Source organism: Euleptes europaea, chromosome 3 (assembly GCF_029931775.1).
Source record: "Euleptes europaea isolate rEulEur1 chromosome 3, rEulEur1.hap1, whole genome shotgun sequence".
Lineage (NCBI taxonomy): Eukaryota > Metazoa > Chordata > Lepidosauria > Squamata > Sphaerodactylidae > Euleptes > Euleptes europaea.
In genome coordinates, this window is record NC_079314.1 from 1,148,692 (window position 1) to 1,162,945 (window position 14,254).

The 14,254-nt window shown below is 52.5% G+C and overlaps 1 protein-coding gene across 2 annotated transcripts in view; it reads left to right on the plus strand.

Annotated features, from left to right (window-relative positions):
- The window catches only part of POU2F2 (POU class 2 homeobox 2), a 132,502-nt gene that overhangs the window by 110,583 nt on the left and 7,665 nt on the right, over positions 1-14,254 (plus strand). For both annotated transcript variants that reach the window (XM_056847516.1, XM_056847515.1), the window contains 4 exons: positions 5,668-5,809; positions 7,313-7,461; positions 11,550-11,726; positions 13,830-13,896. In XM_056847516.1, the coding sequence (XP_056703494.1) occupies positions 5,668-5,809; positions 7,313-7,461; positions 11,550-11,726; positions 13,830-13,896 (535 nt within the window). The remainder of the gene's footprint in view (positions 1-5,667; positions 5,810-7,312; positions 7,462-11,549; positions 11,727-13,829; positions 13,897-14,254) is intronic.

A 14,254-nucleotide genomic window follows, 5' to 3' on the forward strand; every position in this document is an offset into this window, starting at 1 on the left:
AGGCAACCAACTCTCTCTCAGAATCAGGTGTTTACCCCTAGCATCTCTTTAAAGCAAATTAATCCAGGCCAGTGATCCTGAAGCAATAATACTTTATTAGGAGCAAAAAGGTAAATAAAAGAACTGACTGTCTACAGAACGAAGAAGGCTGTTAATAACGATACAGAAGAAAGTACATGCTTAAGAACTTTCTAGCTAATGAAACCAAAACAAGGTGAGATAAACCCGAGATAAGAGATTCTCAGGCAGCGTAGACCAATTATCCCTACAGCTGCAGATAACAGGATGAACGAAACGAAGCATGAGAGCCAAGGCCATCTGACATGAAGCATGTGAACCAAGGCCATCAGGCCTACTCATGTCAAGAGCAAAGGCCTGAACCAGTGAAGGCCTGACATTCTGCTCCCCTTAGGGGCCCCGTTCCCTTTTCACCGTAGGACGAAGCTTATGAGGGTAAGCATCATGGAATTGTCGAACCAGCCGGGGGGCTGTAACATGGTGTTCGGCCACCCACTCATCATGTCCGGGACCGAGGGGCTTCCAGTGGACGAGATAGGAGAGCACCCACCCCCCGGATACGGGAATCCAGAATCTTGGACACTTCTAAGTGTTCTCCCACCACCACCAATCCCGGAACCTCGGGTGGAGGTTCAGGATGCCACTCAGGATCGGGCACATACTTCTTTAGAAGGCTGACATGAAACACGGGATGGATTCCCCTCAGGGACTTGGGTAGACTGAGCTCCACTGTGACTTCATTAATGAGCCGTGAGACTGTCCCACATATTTTTCACTAAGCTTTTTGCAAGGGCGTAGGGAGCACAGGTTTTTAGTGGACAGATAAACCTGGTCCCCCACCTTAATGTTCCACCCCGGACAATGATGTTTGTCTGCCTGTGCTTTGTACTTGTTTTTGGCCCGCTCCAGATTCTTTTGCAACCAGGGCCAGGTGTCTCGTATCATGTTTATCCAATCAGCTACTTCAGCATCGCCCCCCTCCCCTGCCAAATCCACATTATCAAATGGCCCGAACTCTTTACCATACACCACATGGAACGGGCTGAAACCTGTGGACTGATGGGTAGCATTATTGTAAGCATACTCTGCAAAGGGTAGAAGATCTACCCAATCATCTTGGTGGTAATTCACATAGCAATGCAAATAACACTCTAACACAGAATTGACACGTTCTGTCTGTCCGTCGGTCTGGGGGTGGTACGCACTAGACGACCCTTGTTCCACTCCCACCAATTTCAAAAATGCTTTCCAAAACTTAGCCAAGTATTGTGAACCCCGGTTGGAAATCACCTTGCGCGGAAATGAGTGATATTTAAAGACATGTGACACAAACATTTTTGCCAATTTTTGAGCTGTGGGCAGCCCCGCGCAAGGGACGAAATGCACTTGAGAAGAGGTCCGTAACTACCCGAAGAACCGTTTCCCCCTGACTGGGAGGAAGATCAGTAATAAAGTCCATGGCAATGACTTCCCAGGGAGCCGATGGCGTTTCTAACGGCTTTAAAAGTCTGGGTGGTTTCCTTTTGGCTGTAGCGCACGTAGGACAACTGCGAATGAAAGAGTCCAAGTCCGTTCTCATTCCTGGCCACCAGAATTGCCTACATACTAAATGCAGGGTCTTTACAAAACCAAAGTGCCCCGCCAATTTGGAACCATGGCTCCGATCCATCACCTCCCTCCGCAAAGAAACAGGCACATACATTTTATTTCCTTTAAACCAAAACTCCCCCCGTAGAGTCAGTTTATCTGGCAGAGTATTGGCGGTGCTTTCAGCTTGGCAGGCTTCCGCTAAGGCTATTTTAAAGGTGTCTGGCAGTCCCTTCAAGGGAGGGGATGTTGGCACAACTGTGGAAGAGTCCGGTACTCCCTCTAGGGTGGGGACATTGGCAGAGTCCGACAACCCCTCTAGGGTAGGGGACTTCTGTACTTGGGAGCGAGTCAAAACGGCTAAGCTGGGTACATCCCCCCACTGCTCGGGAGTGAAGTGTGAGTCTGTAGGGCGCTCCACTTTGCTCTGATATTGGGGGATCCGGGAAAGCTTGTCCGCCAAATGATTTTGTTTCCCAGGAACATGCTTCAAGACAAAACGAAACTTTGAGAAGAACTCTGCCCAGCGCACTTGCTTGGCTGTGAGTTTGCACATTCCCTTTAATGCCTCCAAATTTTTATGATCTGTCCACACCTCAAACGGACATTCAGCCCCCTCCAGGAAATATCTCCACACTGTAAGGGCATGTTTCACAGCGGCAGCTTCTTTCTCCCAAATAGGCCAGTTCAATTCAGCCGCAGAAAACTTTTTAGAAAAGTACACACAGGATTGAAGCTGTCCTGCTTCTCCCTCTTGTAACAGAGCCCCCCCCCATGGCCACATCTGAGGCGTCTACTTGAACAATGAATGGTTTTTCACAGTCAGGGTGTTTGAGAATGGGCTCTGAGGTGAAGTTTTTTCAGAGTATCAAACGCATGCTGACAGTCTGGCGTCCAAGCTAGGCAGGAGGAGGGCAGAAGTGCCAAACTTCCTTTCCCTTTATTTTTTAACAGGTCCGTAATGGGCAGTGCCACCTGCGTGAAATTGTTGAGGAACCCCCTGTAAAAATTAGCGAACCCGAGAAACTGCTGCAGTTGTTTGCGAGTGGTTGGCAGTTCCCAATCCAATACCGCTTGTACCTTTTCAGGATCCATGGCTAGACCCTTAGGCGAAACCCAAGAAAGTCAGTTTATCTTGGTGGAACTCACACTTGGACAACTTAGCAAACAAATGATTGTCCCTGAGACGTCTCAAAACTTCTTTAACCATTTTTACATGCTCTTCTCGAGTTTTTGAATAAATCAAAATGTCATCTAGATAGATGATCACCCCTTTGAACAACAAATCATTTAGTACCTTGTTAATCATTTGCATGAAGACACTGGGAGCCCCACTTAATCCGAAGGGCATCACTAAGTATTCGAACATACCAAAACAGCTAGAGAAGGCTGTTTTTTATTCGTCTCCTTCCCTTATCGCAACCCGATAATAAGCTTTGACCAAGTCCAACTTGGTAAAAATGTGCCCCTCCTTCAGTTGGCTAAGCAGGTCGGGGATCAACGGAAGGGGGTAAGCATTTGTCTGGGTAACTGCATTGAGTCTGCGAAAGTCAACACATAAGCGTAGATCGCCCGTTTTTTGCTTTTTGTTTTGCACAAAAAATGAGGGAGCGGAGCAAGGAGCAGAGGAAGGGCGGATAAAACCATGGGCTAAATTTTTGTCCAGAAACTCCTGTAACACTGTCTTTTCCTTTGGACTCATGGGATAAATTTTCCCTTTGGGCAACTTGCCCTCCCCCACTAGTTCGATAGCACAGTCCGTTTTGCGGTGGGGTGGTAGGACATCACACTCCTTCTCATTAAACACATCTGCAAACGCTGTGTACTCCTCAGGCAGTGTGGGGGGAATAGATTTGTGGGGTCCCGCAACCATGGCTGCACACTCTCGCATGGCCACTTCTCTGCAATGGTGCTCGCACTGTGGTTGGGCAAAAGCAATAGTCCTGGCCGCCCAATCGATGGTGGGGCCGTGCCCTTGTAACCAATTTGCTCCCAGTACCACTGGGTACTGAATGCCGGGAGCAATGGTAAAATGAAGCTGTTCCCAGTGCGCCCCAACTCCCATCACCACTTGGCCCGTCTGCCAGTCAACTGTACCCCCCCAAAAGTCACTGCCATCCATTTGGGCGAACTGGATAGCTTGGGGTAAGCACACTGCTTTTACTTTTAAGGCTTAAAAAACTTCTTCATTGATTAAAGTACGTGTGCACCCAGAGTCTACTAGGGCTTCTACTGTCAACCGAGGTCCCCCCTTATAATTTTGCAAGACCACATCTACAAACAAAGTCTCTCCCATGTCGCTCACCGTCACTGGAGCTCCTTGCTTCTTGATGGTTGGGGTCTGCTGTGGAGCTCCCTTTACAGCAGACCTGGTTCGTTTTTTGGCTGGTGACTCCACGGCTCGTCCTCATCCAAAGTTGACGGGCTGTCCGGGCTCGGCCCGGGCGCATTTATAATCCGCGATCCCGCAGGATCGCGTGGCGTTGAACCCTGACCCCCTGGGGTGCGTTGGTCCTCTCGGGAAGTCGGGGTGAGGTTGAGAGCAGTTGGCCCTCGCCTTCCTGGCGCTGCGCTCCTCCGACGATCCCTGCCACCGACCCACGCCGACTCCTCCTTGGTCCTGCAAGAAGTGGCAGGAGGCCCTTCAGGTCGGAAAGGGCAAGCGGCCACGGCTGCTCGGGCGACCCCCAGCTGGACTGGACAGCCGAACTCCTCTTCAAGAAGCCGCTGGACCTCCTCCTCAGTAAGCGGCTCTGCTGCCCTTTCCAGGATCCGCGCTGCCGCCTCGGGGGCAGCCTTTTCAGCCTCCTTACGGAGGCGTTGCGGAAGGTTGCCCTGCTCCGCTGCCATGGCCCTCAGCGGGGGTCACGACACCCCAGCCCAAAATCCGTAAAAAACGAAAAAGGATGGGGATTAACAGCCTGTCAGAATCAGGCGTTTACCCCTAGCATCCCTTTAAAGCAAATTCATCCAGGCAAGTGATCCTGAAGCAATAATACTTTATTAGGAGCAAAAAGGTAAATAAAAGAACTGACTGTCTACAGAACGAAGAAGGCTGTTAATAACGATACAGAAGAAAGTACATGCTTAAGAACACTCTAGCTGGTGAAACCAAGACAAGGTGAGGTAAACCCGAGATAAGAGATTCTCAGGCAGTGTAGACCAATTATCCCAACAGCTGCAGAAAACAGGACGAACGAAACTGTACACAGTTTATACCAGCATGAGAGCCAAGGCTGTCTGACATGAAGCATGTCAACCAAGGCCATCAGGCCTACTCATGTCAAGAGCAAAGGCCTCAACCAGTGAAGGCCTGACACCCTCGTCCCAAGCTGGGCTGGCAAGTCCACTGCAGACTCGCTAGGTGAGGCAGCCACACACACACACACAACTCGCCATTCCTAATCTGGGCTGGCAAGGCCTGGCCCAGCCTGACCAAGTGACAGTTCTGTCATATCCGGCCCTCGTAACAAATGAGTTCAACACCCCTGTTTTAAGTGAAAGATGAGATTGTTGGGATGTTGAATAAGAACTTAAGAGCAGCCATCCTGGATGAAAGCAGTGGTCCATCTTGGCCTGCATCCTGTCTCACACAGTGGCCAACTATAAGCAGAGCACAGAAGTCAAAGCCTCCCCCCTGTTCTTACCGCCCCCCCCCCCCCGCAGCACTGGTATTCAGAGGGTTACTGCCACTGGAAATTGAATCATCATGGGTAACAGTCATTGATGGACCTGTCCTCCATGAATCTCCACAAATCTTTGGAAGCTGACTAAACAAGTGGCTGCCACTTCATCCTGTGGCAGTGAGTCCCACAAGTTAATTACTCTTTGAGTGAAGAAATAATTTGCTTTTGTGCATCCTGAATCAACTGTCTGAGTTTGTAGTGTTAAGGGAGAAGGAGGAAAAAAGTCTCTCTCTCTCTCTGCTTTTTCTACTTGATGCATTTTAGGCTCAACATGAAATCCCAGGTTGGGAATTGTGGCACACCTAGCCCTAGAGACACATACAGCTGACGTTTTCTCTTTTCTGCCCCCCCCCCCTCCACATCCCTTCCTCTACAGGGTGACGTGGGGCTGGCCATGGGAAAGCTTTATGGGAATGACTTCAGCCAGACAACCATCTCACGCTTTGAGGCGCTCAACCTCAGCTTCAAGAACATGTGTAAGCTCAAACCTCTGCTGGAGAAATGGCTCAACGATGCTGGTAAGTGAGGGGGAAGGAGCAGGATAGAGGCTGAGGGCGTATGTGTGCGTCAGGCACTAGAGGGAGCTTTGAAGGTAGGGTTGCCAGCTCTGGGTTGGGAAATACCTGAAGACTTGGGGGAGTGGAGCCTAGGGAGGGCAGAGTTTGAGTGGGGAGGAACCTGAACAGGTATAAAGCCATAGAGTTCACCCTCCAAAGCAGCCATTTTCTCCAGGGGAACTGATCTTGGTCATCTGGAGATGAGCTGTAATAGCGGGAGATCTCCAGGTGCTACCTTGAGGTTGGCAACCCTATTTGAGGGGGCAAAGGGGCCATAGGGGTAGATGGGACTTGACTGGACTGTACTTGAAGAGAGAAGAGGTTGGGTTCAGGATGTGAGAGTGGCTTCTCCACTGAGGCTCGGTTGAGGCGGTGACAGGGAAAAGAGGAAAGTGAGTAGGCCTCACAGGGGTCGCGGTGGCGGGTGGCTCTTCAGGCAGGAGAAGAGAAATGAGCTCCCTGATTGGAGAGTGTTTCCTGCTGAGGAAGCTGAGGCCCGCTTGGGCCAGTGACAGACAAGCCACAAGGAATGTCTCAGGAAGAGGCAGGACAGGCCTCATGGCTCGAGGGAAGTTCACTTTGTGGGATCTGAGTCCTTCTCAGTAAGGCAGATACTCCACATGCCGCTTAAACAGTGGCCCGTTATTGTGATGAAGACAGGTGAAACAAGATAGGCAGGCTGGTTAAAAGCTGCTCAAGTGAAGACCCGGGGGCTAGAGCAACTGCCCTATGAGCAGCGGTTAAAATGCTTAGGCCTGTTTAGCTTTGGAAAGAAGGCAGTTAGGGGGAGACATGGCAGGGTTCTATAAAATTATGCATGGTGTGGAGAAGCTTTCGTTCCTCTCTCATAATACCAGAACGTGGGGTAATATGCTGAAGCTGGAGGGCGAGAGATTCAAAACAGATAAAAGGAAGTATTTTTTCACACAACACATAGTGAAATTGTGGAACTCCCTGCCCCAGGATGTGATGATGGCTGCTTTAAGAGGAGTGGACATGTTCATGGAGGAGAGGACTATTCATGGCAACAAGTAAAAATGGATACTAGTCATGATGCACATCTATTCTCTCCAGGATCAGAGGAGCATGCCTATTATCTTAGGTGCTGTGGAACACAGGCAGGATGGTGCTGTTGCAGTCGTCTTGTTTGTAAGAGCTTCCTGGAGGCACCTGGTTGGCCACTGTGTGAACAGACTGCTGGACTTGATAGGCCTTGGTCTGACCTAGCATGGCTTTTCTTATGTTCTTATGACTCAGTTAAGCAATAGCAGTGGGAAAAAAGGAAAGGGAGTGGGAACAAGAAGGTGGAAACCAGGCCAGCGTGTGGGAGCTAGAGGGACAGGGAAACCTGTCTGAGGTGACCTACCTGGGGCGGGGGACTGGGGGCAGGCAGGGCAAAATATCTGGACATGGTGTGGGTGGCAAATAAATGGCTCTTTCTCCCTCTTCCCACATCTGTCACAGAGACAATGTCTGTGGACTCCACGCTTCCCAGCCCCAACCAGCTGAGCAGTCCCAACATGGGCTTTGACGGGCTGCCGGGTCGGCGCCGCAAGAAACGGACCAGCATTGAGACCAATGTCCGCTTCGCATTGGAAAAAAGCTTTCTCGCGGTGAGCTGCTCCCCACCAAGTGGGCTCATGTACATGCCAAGAGACAAAGGTTCCCCACCCCTCCAGTTTCTAATAAGCTGTCCTGAAGTTAAGAAATACAGTGGGGAACAAATGGAAGTCATGTTTTGTAAAAACCTCTTTTAGAACACATCACCTTCATTACTGGCCCCAAGGCCTTTCTGGAAATCTTTGCTCTAGGCCTCCCAGATCCCTGGGGGTGGGGGAGAGAAACTTCCAACTCAGATCAGGGAGGGGATTTAACCGCCCTCCCCAGTCAGCCTGCAATAGCTGCTGTTTGCCACATCAGTGGAAGATATGGACAACCTGTATGCTTCCACCAGAGAGACAAACCTCAGCTCCAGGGAGAGCATTTGAGACTGGGAAACAGGCATGGAAGGAAAGGACTAATCTCCCCTCCCTCTATACTAGGGTTGCCACCCTCCAGGTGGGCGAGGGGCCAGAAGTTCTCCTGGAATTACAATTGATCTCCAGACTGAAGAAATAATTTCCTCTGGAGGAAATGGCAGCTTCGGAGGACAGACTCTGTGGCATCACATCCCTGCTGAACTCACTACCCTCTCCAAACTCTGCCTTCCTCAGGCTCTGCCTCCAGACCTCTAGGACAGGGGTGGGGAACCTCCGGCCCACGGGCCGTATACGGCCTGTGACATCATTGGCGGTGGCCCGCGGACTCTCCCGCAGAAGCCGCCGCTGGAGCAAGCGCAGATGGGAGGGCGAGTGGGGAACAGAAGCCAAGCGCCAGCACTCGGCATGGCCGGTGGCTTCTCCGGCGCCCTCTGGGTCTGTGCAAGAGGAGGGGCGTGGCTGGCGGGTGAGCGCGAAGGAGGCTCTGCCCCACCCCTCTCGCCTCTCACAAGACTGAAGCTGTGCCCCACCGCCACATCCCCCCTCGCAAGTGGGTAGGAAGGAGCCCCCCTCGGGGCAGGCTGGCCAGTGGGAGATCCACCCCTGGGCGGGGGGCTTAGGGGCCTGGGCAAGCTAGGCAGGCAGGCAGGCAGGCAGAGAGGGGCGCTGGGCTGGGCTCCCTCCCTCCTTCCCTCCGCGCCAGACGTGCCTCCTCTGAAAGGGGTGGGTGGAGGAGGTGGCGGCAAGGCCCAGTCGGGCGTGGGATCCTCCTTCTGCTGCTCGCTCCAGGCACGTGGGAGGCGGTGGGGCTCAGCCCGGCCCACAGGCGAAGGGCACGGTGGTCAGGCTGGTGGCTGGCGAGCTGCGGGGCAGGAAGTCGGGCGGGCGGAGGCTCTGGGGCGCCTCCCTCCCCTCCCCTCCCTCGCTGGCGGTGGGCCCGGCTGGGAGGGGGCAGCTGTCAGCGGGGCAGGACGCCGAGTCTTCATGGGAGGGGAGGGGTCTCCTGGCGCCCCTTGCGCTGCAGGCTGTTCTGCGTGCGCACCCCCCCTTCTCTGCTGAGGGGGGAGGAGGCGAGGGGCCTTGTGTGTGTGTTTGGAAAAAGCGGGAAGCCTTTTCTGTCTCTGGCCATTCATGCACAGGAGGTTTTACCTTGGACTTGCCGCTCTGTAGATGCACATTTTCCCCATCCAAATTCTCAAAACTCATCAATAAGTCCCCATGCAGAGTTTTGAGAATCTGGATGGGGAAAATGTGCATCTGGAGAGCGGCAAATCCAAGGCAAAACCTCCCGTGCATGAATAGCCAGAGACAGAAAAGGCTTCCCGCTTTTTCCAAACACACACACGGCCCCCCGCCTCCTCCCCCCTTAGCAGAGAAGGGGGCGCGCGCGCAGAACAGCCCGCAGCGCACAGGGCGCTGGGAGACCCTTCCCGTGGAGGCTCGGCGTCCTGCCCCGCTGACAGCTGCCCCCTCCCAGCCTCTTTCTGTCTCCCTTTGTCCTTTTCTTTCCCTACTTTTCTTTCTTTTTCTCCCTCGCTCCATTTCTTTCTCTCTCCCTCCCTTCCTCCCTTCCTTCTTTCCCTTTCTCCGGCGCTTTTCCGGCACCCTCGTGTGGAGGGGTGTGCAGTCCTATGCCACCTTTGAACTGCCCACAAGCCACCCTCCAAACACCTTTCCATTTGTCTTGATATGTAGAGAGAAAACAGTAAGGAACTAGGGGTGCCAACCTCCAGGTACTAGCTGGAGATCTCCTGCTATTACAAGTGACCTCCAGCCAATAGAGATCAGTTCCCCTGGAGAAAATGGCCACTTTGGCAATTGGACTCTATGGCACTGAAGTCCCTCCCCAAACCCCATCCTCCTCAGGCACCATCTAAAAAACCTCCCACTCATGGCAAAAAGGAACTTGGCAACCCTAGCCTCTCCCCCGCCCCCCCCCCCCGCCCCGGCTGGGAGATCTATGTCCAGTATGGCCCCTGGATGATGTTATAAATATGCAAATGGCCCTTGGCAGGAAAAAGGTTCCCCACCCCTGCCTTAAAACATTCCAACATTGGTTCTCAGCAGCCAGAGTGGGGGAATTCAAAACAAGGTGATGCTCCATCGCACACTGTGGAGTATTTTTCACGGAGATTTGCTGCTGTTTCGACGCTGATTTGCGTCGGAGTCAAATTTTGGTTATTCACTGCAGATCCGTATTTTCCCCCACTGAGCAAAATAAGCCGATTTAAAAGAGAGACAATCTAAACCACTTTTGAGACGATCTTTCCTGTGGACTCGTGTTTTGTTGCTCGGATGCCCATGAAGAAATGTTTGCTTCGCTCCCCGGGACGTCTCCTTTCTCCTCCCCCAAGAACGGTGATTGGCTGGGGGAGTTTCGTGCTCGGACAAGAATACTGCTCCTTTTGCTGCCTGCCTGCCTGCCTAGAATCTCTCCCTCCGTCCCCTCACGCCTTCCCCGCCCCTTGCCCGGGATGGGCCTTGGAGCTGGGCCCACACCTCCAACCCCAGGGGGACATCGGACGGACGGCTCCAGGGGGAGACTGGCGGGGCCATGCCATGTGCTCCTCGCGCACTGGGGGTGGTGGTGGTGGCAGCTCAGTCTAGGGCAGCTGGACCCGTGGGGGGAATGTTCAAGGGAAGGGGCTGTTGGCCCCTCTGCCCCAGAGGGGAGGGGGGATTTTTGAGAAATCGGATGGGGAAAATGTGCATCCTGAGAGCGGAAAACCCAAGTCAAAACTCCCTCCCATCACTCTTCTGAAGAGGGGCGGCCAGCCTGCTCTTATCTCCCTCCTCTCTCTCGATGCACTGTGGCCGGATCATTGCCGGCGCGCAATCCAGGGGCCTTCTTTCCTCTCCCCCCCCCCCCGCCATGCACACTGGCTGGATCGGTGCTGGCATGCAAGCTAGGAGCCCTCCTGTCTCTCACGATGCAATGTGGCCGGATCAGGCCGGCACGCAATCCAGGGGCCTTCTTTCCTCCCCCCCCATTCCCACTTTCAGCTAAACACTTCTCTGGGCACATGGATTCCCTGCCCCCCCCATCCTGTCTATCATTAAAGGGCAATGGGTTCCACACCTATAGAAAATAGAGGGAAGCTTTGAGGAAAGCGCTGCCTTGCCCCCCCCCCCCCCAATTTGGATTCTGACTTTTCCAAAAGCAGAACAGAGCGAGGGTGGAAGAAAAATGGAGGAGACCAGAGGGACTGGTGCTTGTTTTTTGCTCTGGGGCTGGTGAACCGCACAAAGTAATCTGCTGGGCGGAGTTGGGGCGGAGCTGGGGGCAGGCATAAACAATGAGCCTGTTGGAAGGGGAGGCCTCCTGCAAAAGGGACAGACCAAACCGTTGTCAAATACAGCGTGCTTTGTTCCCATGAAAAACCAAAACTACATCAAGATTGACAGGGATAAATCGCGGCCATGAAAAAAACATTTAAATCGTGGGTTTTTTTAGTCCGTGGCAAAACAAAAGCAAAATCTACCGTGAAAAATGCCCCTGTGTTAGCAGGGAGAAAGTTCACCAGTCCCTTTTGCATGTCCAGGTTCACAGTAGAATGACAGTTCGAGAACATATTCTTTGTAGTGTACAAAAGTCCTCCCCGTGTCCATACCCCTCTCTGGACCTTCTGAGGCTCTATGCGGCCGCTTGGCCCCCTCTCCCATGTATGTAGATTCTCCACACTATCCCGTTAACATTCTGCCCTGCGCCCTCCTGCCTGCAGAACCAGAAGCCTACCTCAGAGGAGATCCTACTTATTGCCGAGCAACTGAACATGGAGAAGGAGGTGATTCGCGTCTGGTTCTGCAATCGCCGCCAGAAGGAGAAGCGGATCAACCCTTGCAGCTCTGCTCCCATGTTACCTGCCCAGGGCAAGCCCCCCGGCTACAGCCCCCTCATGGTATGCTCCTGCTCTCCTTGATTCCTTCGTCCCCCTTACACCCTCTTTGTGATACATGCCTTACGTTCCCCTCTTGCTGTACACTGTACCTTCCTATATACCTTATTCCTCCCCTGAAAACTCCCTTATATTGCATGCGTATAATTACACTGCCCCTGCTACAACCCTCTCGTCATACACTCCCCAACACCACCCTGCTTCTTCTGCCCCCTGATAGCACATGCCAGACATAAAGGCCTAACTACACAATACACTGTTCTTGGTTCCATCCCCTGGGTCCAATCGATAGATGCACTCTGAGAGTTTTGTGCTCAGAAATTAATCCCCAGGTGTGCGGGCAGGCCTGATTTGGATCTGGACTGTGGCACATGGGGAGAGGGGGATTAAGCTCTCTCCATGCTGGTTAACCCTCTTTACGCTGGAGAGTCAACGTGGCGTGGTGGTTAAGAGCGGTGGACTCTAATCTGGAGAACTGGGTTTGATTCCCCTCCACATGAGCGGCAGACTCTAATCTGGTGAAGCGGGTTGGTTTCCCCACTCCTCCACGTGAAGCCTGCTGGGTGACCTTGGGCCAATCACAGTTCTCTCCGAACTCTCTCAGCCCCACCTGTTTCACAATGTGTCTGTTGTGGGGAGGGGAAGGAAAGGCAATTGTAAGCTAGTTTGAGACTCCTTAAAGGTAGAGAAAATCAGGGTATAAAAACCAACTCTTCTTCTTCTTACCCCCCTCCCCTTTATCCTGACCTAAATTGTGCTAGGAAGCCGCTGTTTGCCTGCTGGGGAAACTTACATGTGGCCCCTTGGTACAGGTTTACCAAACGGGGAGTCCCTGTCTCAGCTTAGGAAAACCATGCAAGGGAGAAGGCTAAGGCCCCTCACCGCATGCAAATCAGGTCCCAATGCAAACCGGGCCCATGCATACCTGGGAATGAAGTTCTCAGCATGGAACTCCCAGAGCACATCTGTTGACCAGACCCATGGATGGACTTGGGAACAGGGCATCATATTTTTAGGACCTTTCTTCCCCTTCATATAGTATGTAATTTTCTACCTTCCCTTCTTGATATAATCTTTATATAATGTACATACCTACCTGACCCTCATGCAATCACCCCCCCCCCTTTCTCTGCACTCACTGTAACCTCAGCACAGTCCTACTTACTTATCCCCATGGATAAAGCCCACATTTGGGACTTACCTTCTCACGAACTACCTTGTAACTCTGCCTCATGGCTTTTTAACTTACTTGTTCCATTCAGGCCCTGCATACCTACTTATCTAGTTCATGAGCCCCTATTTGGGATGTGTATCTCTTTTGGTTCAAGTGGCTGTTACATCTTACATGGGTCAGGACACAGGTGGCCAACCTGACTCTCTGTCACACAGAAGAACAGACTCTCTTACCTTAACAGTGGCCCACTGCTCTGTTTAGGTCCCCGGTACTGTGACGGGGAGGGAGGGGCTTCCTGCTTTCCTCCTGCGCTGTTTTCACCAGCAAAAACAACCACAAGAGGAGACCCTGTTTGGCCCTTTCTCTAGCTCCACGTGTCTTTCCTAGCACACGTGGAACCAGAGAAAGGGGCAAACAGGTCCCTCCATGGCTGTTTCCACTGGTGAAAATGGTGTGGGAGAGAAGCTAAATGACCCTCCTTCCCCTTCCCCTCAAGAAGGGAGGAGGGGCTACTCGCTTCCCTCCTGTGCCATTTTCGCCATTGGAAACAGCTGGGGGAGGGAGCCCTGTTAGCCCTTTCTCTGGCTCCATGAGTCTTTCCTGGTTCATGTGGAACCAGATAAAGGGGCAAACAGGGCCACCTACAGTTGTTTCAACTGGTGAAAGTGGTGAGGGAGGAGCCGGAAGCCCCTCCTTCCCCTTCACAGGGCTCCAGAGCTGAATGGAGTACTGTTGGGGTAAGATACCCCATTCTTCTATGTGACAGTGAGTCAGGACAGGCACCAATGTCCCAACCTGTGTAAGATGTAACGCCTAGTTTGAGCCTCAGAGATACCCAGTATCGTATATCACTGGGTAACATGAGAAGGCCACCTTCCGGAAGTCTCTTCCTTGTATCTTTTATAGTCTCTTTCTCTCTTGCATCTCCCCAGGTGACCAGCCCAGGCACCGGCACAAGTCTGCCCCTCTCCCAGGCTTCCAGTAGTCTGAGCACAACAGGTAGCCGTCTTCTGGTTGCACACACCTCTCTCCCCAGGACCCTCCTTCTAGTACAACTGGCCAATGGGATGCTGAGAGCTCTGAGCTATATATTTGTTAGAAGTATAATGATCGGTTGTTTGGTTTTGGGCTGCCACCAGCTTCATGTGTGCATGGTACGACACTGTATTGGGGGAAACATCTGGGAAGCATTCAGAGAGGAGGGGAGGAAGCAGATAGCATTCTCTCCTAAGGTGGATGGATGACCATCCCTGTTGAGTGTAAGAAGCCAGTCAGGCCACCTGCAGGGGTTCTCTATGAGCCACCGTGTACCTCTACTGGGGCATGGCTCCATTTTATCCATTGGCAGAATACTTAA